This window comes from Enhydra lutris, unplaced genomic scaffold (assembly GCF_002288905.1).
Source record: "Enhydra lutris kenyoni isolate GAN:26980312 unplaced genomic scaffold, ASM228890v2 scaffoldscaffold5, whole genome shotgun sequence".
Lineage (NCBI taxonomy): Eukaryota > Metazoa > Chordata > Mammalia > Carnivora > Mustelidae > Enhydra > Enhydra lutris.
This window is the reverse complement of record NW_019154089.1, coordinates 4,075-13,598: the sequence shown is the minus strand read 5'-3', so window position 1 is coordinate 13,598 and position 9,524 is coordinate 4,075. Positions and strand designations below refer to the sequence as shown.

At 44.2% G+C, this 9,524-nt stretch overlaps 3 protein-coding genes across 3 annotated transcripts in view; all 3 read left to right on the top strand.

Moving 5' to 3' along the window:
* Positions 1–375, top strand: part of LOC111141043 (protocadherin gamma-A8-like) — a 2,508-nt gene extending 2,133 nt beyond the window's left edge. The window contains 1 exon segment of the mRNA XM_022493371.1: positions 1–375. This exon segment is cut by the window's left edge and continues 49 nt beyond it. Within this exon segment, the coding sequence (XP_022349079.1) occupies positions 1–375 (375 nt within the window).
* Positions 376–3,810: 3,435 nt separating this feature from the next.
* LOC111141042 (protocadherin gamma-B4-like) lies at positions 3,811–6,417 on the top strand. Its single transcript, XM_022493370.1, has one exon. It carries the CDS (start codon positions 3,961–3,963, stop codon positions 6,415–6,417), a length of 2,457 nt encoding a protein of 818 aa, XP_022349078.1. The 5' UTR covers positions 3,811–3,960.
* Positions 6,418–7,986: 1,569 nt separating this feature from the next.
* Positions 7,987–9,524, top strand: part of LOC111140929 (protocadherin gamma-A5-like) — a gene marked incomplete at its 3' end in the record, with an annotated part of 5,604 nt that continues 4,066 nt past the window's right edge. Inside the window, exon 1 of the mRNA XM_022493195.1 lies at positions 7,987–8,758. Within this exon, the coding sequence (XP_022348903.1) occupies positions 7,987–8,758 (772 nt within the window). The remainder of the gene's footprint in view (positions 8,759–9,524) is intronic.

Here is a 9,524-nt window from a genome sequence, read left to right as displayed (position 1 = left end):
GTCATCGTGCTGCTGGCGCTCAGGCTGAGGCGCTGGCACGCGTCGCGTGTGCTCCAGGCTTCAGGAGGCGGGCTGGTGGGCGTGCCGGCCTCGCACTTCCTGGGTGTGGACGGGGTGCGGGCTTTCCTGCAGACCTATTCGCACGAGGTCTCCCTCACCGCGGACTCGCGCAAGAGTCACCTGATCTTCCCCCAGCCCAACTATGTGGACACGCTAATCAGTCTGGAGAGCTGTGAGAAAAATGATTCCTTGTTAACATCGGTAGATTTTCGTCAATGTAAGGATGAAGCTGCTTCTGTTCAGGTGAGTTCAGTTCTTTGTTCACGTTTAATTCTGAGAGGAATTCTATTTTTTTTTTATAAATTTATGTTTTAAAACACACATTGTGGAGATAGTTTAAAAAGGTTTTAAAAACTGAAACACAAAGTTTTTGGTTTTAGTGCTGGTACTATAAAATTGAGCTCTAATCGTGATCATTTGCTTCATTTGCTTTCCAAAGACTTGGACAAGATTGTTTAAATGTTAACTCTCAATCTTTTAACAATTTTCCATATGTGGAGCACCTGGCTGGCTCAGTCAATAAAGCATGAGTATTTTGATCTCAGGGTAGTGAATTCCAGCCCCACTTTGGGTGTAGAGATTACTTTAAAAAAATATATATAGAGATAGATAGATATAATCTATATACATAGATCGATAGATATAGATCTATTTATATTTAAATCGATAGATATAGATCTATCTATATAGCTCTAGATAGATAGATATAGATCTATCTATATAGATGCCCAAGTGGCTCAGTCCGTTAAGTGTCTGCCTTCAGCTCAGTCATGATCCCAGGTTCCTGGAATCGAGTTTGGTTGGAGTTCTTTGCTCAGTGGGGAGCCTGATTCTCCCTCTGCCTGCTTTGCCTGCAGTTCCCCCCTGCTTGTGCTCTCTCTCTCTCTCTGACAAATAAATAAAATCTTTTAAAAATATACAAAAAATTAGAGTACCTGGGTGGCTTGGTTGGTTGGCCTCTGACTCTTGGTTTCTGCTTGGGTAGTGATCTCGGGGTTGTGAGATCAAGCAGAGGTGGGGCTCTTGGCTCAGTGGAGACTCTGCTTGATGATTCTCTCCCTGTGCACCTCTCTCCGCTCATGCTCACACTCTCTCTCTCAATCTTTTTTTTAAAAGAAGAAAAACATAATAATAAATTTTTATTTTCCATATGTTACTATAATTATCACTTAATCACTCATTAACTTAAGAATTAGTTACCCTGGGGCACCTGGGTGGCTCAGTGGGTTAAAGCCTCTGCCTTTGGCTTAGGGCATGATCTCAGGGTTCTGTGATGGAGCCTCGCACCAGGCTCTCTGCTCAGCGGGGAGGGGAGCCTGCTTCCTTTCCTCTCTCTCTGCCTGCCTCTCTGCCTACTTGTGATCTCTATCTGTCAAATAAATAAATAAAAATCTTTAAAAAAAGAAATAGTTACCCAACCACATATGGTAAGTTGTTTTCTATTTGGGAAATATATATTCCTAATTAGAGTTGAGATAAAAATAAGTGAGACTTTTAAATCCTTGTATTAGCTTAGTAAAAGTAAAATACATCTTACAATTTTGGGATTCTTTTAGGGTTAGGATCTTGAAGATCTGAAGTTTTCTAGGCTTTTGGAGATCACTTTAAACCCCTTTTATGAACTTTGTATTTGCATCAGTACCCTTCAAAACTGTGATACTTCTTATTATATTTCAGAACACAAATACAGGGATGGCTGGGTGGCTCAGTGGGTTAAAGCCTCTGCCTTCGGCTCAGGTCATGATCACAGGGGCTCTCTGCTCAGCAGGAAGCCTGCTTCCTCCTCTCTCTCTCTCTCTCTGCCTGCCTCTCTGCCTACTTGTAATCTCTGTCAAATAAATAAAATCTTTTTTTAAAAAAAGAACATAAATACATTTGAAAGGGTGGAACTTGGTAGTAGGTGAAACTGGTTCCCTTATGTGTCAGTTGTCTCCAAGAGCTCATACTAAAGAAGACATAGAATCTAAAATCTAAAATTTCCATCACCCCCCCAAAAATAAAGACAACAAGATCGTATTTGAAATAAAATGTCATTTTGTAAAATACAAAAGATGTTTTCGGTAAGTTCCAATGAATTGTTCTGTTGAACAGCCATGTGAAATGTGCTGTGTTCACGTGGTAAGAGAGTTTGAGAATGTTGATTTTAAGAAGTTTCACTTATAGATTCTAAACAAGCTGATCAGTTCAATTAAAAATGATTCCATCTGGATTATATATCTTCTGTATTCCTTGTTATAGCATTTTAACAGTGCTAACTCTTGATTTGTCATTACATGAGAATGAAGAACACAATAAAGCATTTGTTAGTTATAAAATGGGCATTTCCCAAGGGCTCTGTAGTGTTTCCTCCTATTTTGTACATAATGTGGGTGAGATTTAACTTCATATTTTCTGTAGTGTTTGGGTGCACAGACATTTGAGGGGAAAGCTATATTATTCATACTTCACAATTTTTAAAAGTGTTTGGAAACTTGTCCTGACAAAAGTACTTATTCTTATTCAAAACATTCACTGATTATTAAAAAACTTCAACACATGGAGTAAAATAGAACAAATGTCATTTTCCCAGGAAATTTATATAAATAAACTTACCATAAGTTCAATTCTAAAGTCATTACTTCAGTATAACATAGATACATAGATAAGAAAGTAATGTGATCTACTGAAATATCCTTTTGTGACTGTGTATTGAAGAATAGAAAAACATTTCCCCAGTGACTTTTAAGAATGAATTAATATACTATATTGGGTATGACATAATCCAAGTAATTTTTAGACATGAAGAAGAAGGTAGAGTAAATCATCTCTTGGCTACATCATAGGGAGAGAGTTCTTTTTCTTTGAGTGAATACTTCCTTAGATAGTCAAGAGTAAAGAGAAATTATTTCTTAATACTTTTAAAAAAGATTTTATTTATTTATTTAACAGAGAGAGAGAGAGAGAGAGAGCACAAGTAGGCAGAGAGGCAGACAGAGGGAGAGGAGGAAGCAGGCTCCACGCCAAGCAGAGAGCCCAATGCGGGGCTCAGTCCCAGGACCCTGAGATCAGGACCCGAGCCGAAGGCAGAGGCTCAACCCCATGAGCCACCCAGGCGCCCTGAGAAATTATTTCTAAAAGAGAGTGTTAATATTATCAGAAGATGTTTGAGAATGTATGAAATTGCACAACTTTACATAATAATTTCCAACAGTGTTAGTATTCTCTATGTAACATGAAACCGCATTAATAATGTACAAATGTTGGGGGAAAACATTTAGGTATCAATGAAAGAAGATTAAAATTGTTTCACATATTATACCTAATAAAATAATTCTGTGAAGTCAGTAGGTGATAAGCTCTCTGAAGTCAAGACCTCTGTTTTACTCATTTTTATATTGCTACTGACAAGGGCTGTACTTAGCAAAAGGCAACAGTTCAATGTATGTATGTAGTAGGGTGAAATGGATGGACCAGTATATGTAGGTTTCTATAAAAACTCAACATATTTCTAATAAATTGGAAACAAGAGAAAAAAATGCCTTTAAAAGGCTTTGTAATTTAAGATATTAAATATATTACCATAAAAGCGTGGCTTGTTTAGTTATGCTCAGGATTGTAATTATTGTAGCTGGTTAAACTGAAGCAGCAGAGGCTGCAGTGTCCTAGTGCGGACTGTGGGCGCCGCTGTTGGCCAAAATGGAGAGCTTGGGCACTGGCGATCTCTTCGCGCAGCCGCAGCGCACTTTCCCTATCCGACTCGCTAGCCCGAGCCTTTACACCACTTCCTCCTGTGGAAAAGAAGAAACCCTGACCCTCACACAGGACTTACAGGCCGTTCGGAGCTCTGGACATCTGCAGCCCAGAGATTATTTGTGATCCGGCGTCTCCAGGCCGGTGAGCAACCTGAAGGGAGCAAGAGGGATGGGGAGCGGCGCTGCGGAGAGGGGCTGGGCTGAGAGGCGGCCGGTGCTCTTTCCCTTCCTGCTGTCTTTGTTCTGGCCGGCGCTGTCTGAGCAGATCCGCTACGGGATTCCCGAGGAAATGCCCGAGGGGTCGGTGGTGGGGAACCTCGCCAAGGATTTGGGACTGAGCGTGCATGAGTTACCGACTCGACAACTGCGCATCAGTTCGGAGAAGGCTTACTTCACCGTGAGCGCCAAGAGCGGGGAGCTACTTGTGGGCAGCAGGCTAGACCGGGAGCAGATATGTGGGAAGAAGACAGCCTGTACTCTGGAATTTGAGGCTGTTGCTGAAAATCCATTGAACTTTTATCACGTGAGTGTGGACATCGAAGATATTAATGACCATACCCCCAAGTTCATCCAAACTTCCTTTGACCTGCAAATAAGTGAGTCTACAAAGCCTGGGGCACGATTTATTTTAGGATCTGCCCATGATGCAGATATTGGTACCAACTCACTACAGAATTACCAGCTCAGCCCCAATGATCATTTCTCACTCGTGAATAAAGAGAAATTAGATGGCAGTAAATACCCTGAGCTGGTACTAAAGGTGCCTTTAGACCGGGAAGAGCAGAAATCCTACCAGTTCATCTTGACGGCATTGGACGGCGGGGATCCAGCCCTTAGTAGTACTGCCCAGATACAGGTCCTAGTGACTGATGCCAATGATAACCCTCCAGTGTTTAGCCAAGAGCTATACAGGGTGGCTGTTCCGGAAAACGTTCTTCCGGGCACCCTTGTGCTTCGAGTGATGGCCACTGACCAGGATGAGGGTGTCAATGCCCAGATCACTTTCTCTTTCACGGAAGCAGGCCAGATCACCCAGTTTGACCTAAATTCTATTACGGGGGAAATTACTATTTTACATACGTTAGATTTTGAGGAGGTCAAAGAATATTCCATAGTTTTGGAAGCAAGGGACGGTGGAGGAATGATTGCCCAATGTACGGTGGAGATAGAGGTCCAAGACATAAATGACAATTTCCCAGAAGTGGTATTCCAATCTCTGCGGGATATCGTTATGGAGGACACCAAGCTGGGAACACACGTTGCTTTGCTTAAAATCCGTGACAAGGATTCTGGACACAACGGAGAAGTTGTTTGTAAATTAGAAGGTGATGTTCCATTTAAAATAGTCTCTTCTTCGATAAACACCTATAAATTAGTGACAGATGGAGTTCTAGACCGTGAGCAGACTCCTGAGTATAATGTCACTATCACAGCCACCGACAGGGGCAAGCCCCCCCTTTCCTCTAGCTCAAGCATCACCCTACACATTGGCGATGTCAACGACAACACGCCAGTTTTCCAACAGCCTTCGTACGTCGTTCATGTGGCAGAGAACAATCCTCCAGGCGCCTCAATTGCCCAAGTCAGCGCCTCCGACCCCGACCTGGGGCCCAACGGTCGCGTCTCCTATTCCATCGTGGCCAGCGACCTGGAGCCTCGGGCGCTGGAATCCTACGTGTCCGTGAGCGCGCAGAGCGGGGTGGTGTTCGCGCAGCGCGCCTTCGACCACGAGCAGCTGCGCGCCTTCGAGCTGACCCTGCAGGCGCGCGACCAGGGCTCGCCCGCGCTCAGCGCCAACGTGAGCCTGCGCGTGTTGGTGGGCGACCGCAACGACAACGCGCCGCGGGTGCTGTACCCGGCGCTGGGGCCCGACGGCTCGGCGCTGTTCGACACGGTGCCGCGCGCCGCGCAGCCCGGCTACCTGGTCACCAAGGTGGTGGCGGTGGACGCCGACTCGGGACACAATGCCTGGCTGTCGTACCACGTGCTGCAGGCCAGCGAGCCGGGACTCTTCAGCCTGGGGCTGCGCACGGGCGAGGTGCGCACGGCGCGTGCTTTGGGCGACCGGGACGCGGCCCGCCAGCGCCTGCTGGTCGCTGTGCGGGATGGGGGACAGCCGCCGCTCTCGGCCACGGCCACGCTGCTCCTGGTTTTCGCCGACAGCTTACAGGAGGTGCTGCCGGATGTCAGCGACCGCCCTGAGCCCTCTGACCCTCAGGCTGAGTTGCAGTTTTACCTGGTGGTGGCTTTAGCCTTGATTTCGGTGTTGTTCCTCCTCGCGGTGATTCTGGCGGTTGCCCTGAGCCTGCGCCGCTCCTCCAGCCCTGCCTCCTGGACCTGCTTTCAGACTAATGTCTGCTCCAAGAACGAATCTGGGGCTCTCCCCAACTTCAGTGAAGGGACTTTGCCTTATTCTTACAATTTATGTGCTGCCTCACATTCCTCAAAGACCGAGTTTAAATTTCTCAATATAAAGCCTGAAAATATTCCACCACAAGATCTTCTGTGTAATGAAGCCTCTTGGTTTGAAAGTACCAGTAATGCAGATCCCCAAATGACTTCTAATTCAGTCAGTTTGCAACAGGTGAGTTGCTTCAAAATCCTTTCTTTCCATAATTGTAACTAGAGGTCAATAATTATGATAGAAGTAAAACGTATACAGGTTAAGTATGCCCTGCTTTTATTGTGTTTTATAGATTTTTCTGGACATCACATGGGGGGATTGTTAGAATTTTTTGTTCATTTATCTTGTTGCAGTCTTTCATGGGAAGTGGCCTTGTGATGGTCTTGAAATTTTTATTAAATACAAAGCCATATATCCTTAAACATTTTTGATACCTTAGTATCATACGGTCATTGGGAAACATATTATAAATATATAATTAAACACAAATGTATGCAATTAAGTGGTTTACTTAGTCTCAATGCAGTTAATCCTAAACTGTTTTGTATATAATATATAATTTTTTGTCATTATAGTCAATATATTTTCACTTTCTTTTCATGTTTTTTTTAAACTTTTAAAAATTCATTTAAGTCCTCTCTACACCCAACAGGAAGCTCAAACTCACAACCCCAAGATCAAGAGTTGCAGTCTCTGGGGCACCTGGGTGAATCAGTTGGTTAAGCATCTGCCTTCGGCTCAACTCATGATCTCTGGGTCCTGGGATTGAGCCCTGGGTTATGCTCCCTGCTCAGTGAGGAGTCTGTTTCTCCCTCTGCCCTTCCCCTCTTTCATGCTCTCTCTCAAGTGAATAAATAATATATTTAGAAAAAAATAACCTTAAGATTAGTTGCAGTCTCCTCCAACTGAGCCAGCCAAGCACCCCCTTTCATTTTTTAAAAGGTATACAGAAATATTGCCTAAGGTTATTTATTCTACATGTTAATAAAATAGTGACATCTAAAAATGGCAATACTTGTAACTGGCAGTAGGTGGATTGGTTCTAAATGTGTTGTTGCTTATTGGAAATGGGACAAATAAGAAAGACTTTTAACTAGAGGACAAATTGAGGGTTGCTGGAGGGGAGATGGACAGGGGGATGGACTAAATGGATGATGGGTATTAAGGAGGGCACTTGTGATGAGCACTGGGTGTTATATGTAAGTGATGAATCACTGAATTTTATTCCTGAAACTAATATTACACTATATGTTAACTAATTAGAATTTAAATAAGAACTTAAATCATAAAAAATGCAAATGGGGCAAATACAAATGATGGTGGAATGTGAAAATTCAAGATTTACATAAAAGTGTAATCTTATTTCTGTTCTCCAAGGCCCTAAGAGCTATAACACAAAATGAGTGGCAAATTCCAGGGAACATCTAAAATTATTCAAAATATTCTCTTTTATTCTTTTGGGGAGAGAAATATTACCAGTGACACCTAAGCAAGATTTAGCCAATATAAGATTCTCTGTATGCAAAGACAGTGCAGTATTAAGTTAGGACTCTAAGTGTCGCTGTTCACTAACCCGGGCAAGGAAAACAAGGAGAACTGGGGTTATATCCCCAGCAAAAAAGCAGATCAGACAGGATAGCTCTCCAGCTGCGCAGAAATTCTAATTTTAAAACGCTTCTCAACTGATCTACTTGTTTACGGAGCTTGACTTCCAATTCTGAGAAGCACAAAAGTGATTGCAAACCTGTTCCCGCTACTCGTAATCCCAAGGAAGTCCTTAAGGAGCCAGTAATGGCCGCTCTGCAAAAGCGCCGGCGCCGCAGCGGGATGGTGGTGCTCTTCATTCTTCTGGGGATTCTGTGGGAGGCCCGGGCCAGGCAGATCCGTTATTCCATTCCTGAGGAGCTGGACAAAGGTTCCTTCGTGGGAAACATAGCCCACGATCTGGGGCTGGAGCCCCAGGAGCTGGCGGAGCGTGGGGTCCGCATCGTCTCCAGAGGTAGGTCACAGCTTTTCACTCTGAACCCGCGAAGCGGCAGCTTGGTCACCGCGGGCAGGATAGACCGGGAGGAGCTCTGTGCCCAGACTGCACCGTGTCTGGTGAGTTTTAACATCCTTATTGAGGATAAACTGAATCTTTATCCCATAGAAGTGGAAATAGTGGATATTAATGACAATACACCCGGATTCTTCAGGGAAGAATTAGAAGTGAAAATTCTGGAAAATGCAGTCCCATCCTCTCGTTTTCCACTAATGGAGGTCTATGACCTGGATGTGGGAATGAACTCTCTTCAGGGATTCAGACTCAGCGAGAACAGTCACTTCTCAGTGGACGTGTGGAGCGAAGCCAATAGGCCCAAATATCCAGAGCTGGTGCTGGAGCGCGCCCTGGATCGGGAGGGAGAGGCCATTCACCACCTGGTTCTTACTGCTGTGGATGGCGGTGACCCTGTTCGCTCAGGCACTGCACGAATTCTGGTGATTGTCCTAGATGTGAATGACAATGCTCCAGTGTTTACTCGGCCTATCTACCGTGTGAGCATTCCTGAAAATCTGCCAGTAGGTACACCAGTATTGTCGGTAAATGCTACTGACCAGGATGAAGGAGTCCACGCAGAAGTAACATACTCCTTCCTAAGGGTAACAGAAAAGATCTCAAAGATTTTCTGCTTGAATGTTTCCACTGGAGAAATAGCAACTTCTGCAAATCTAGACTATGAGGACTCAAGCTTTTATGAGTTGGATGTTGAAGCCAGGGATCGGCCAGGTCTAGTTGACAGAGCAAAAGTCGTAATAACTATCTTGGATGTAAATGATAATGTACCAGAAGTGGTAGTTACATCTGGAAGTAGATCAGTTGCTGAAAGTACGCCTCCAGGAACAGTAATTGCTCTTTTTCAAGTATATGATCGAGACTCTGGCCTGAATGGCCTGGTAACCTGTTCCATCTCAAGAAGTCTGCCATTTGAACTGGAAAAATCAGTAGACAATTATTATCAATTAGTGACCAATACAGTACTAGATCGAGAACAGGTATCCTTGTACAACATCACTATAACAGCTACAGACAAAGGAATTCCACCTTTGTCTACAGAAACACTTATCTACCTAAATGTGGCAGATATCAACGACAATCCGCCTGCCTTCCCTCAGTCCTCCTATTCTGTCTACATCCCTGAAAACAATCCCAGAGGTGCCTCCATCTTCTCTGTGACTGCATCCGACCCAGACAGCCAGGAGAATGCTCGAGTCACTTACTCCTTGTCTGAAGACACTCTCCAGGGGGCTTCCCTCTCCTCCTATGTGTCCATCAACTCTGACACAGGCAT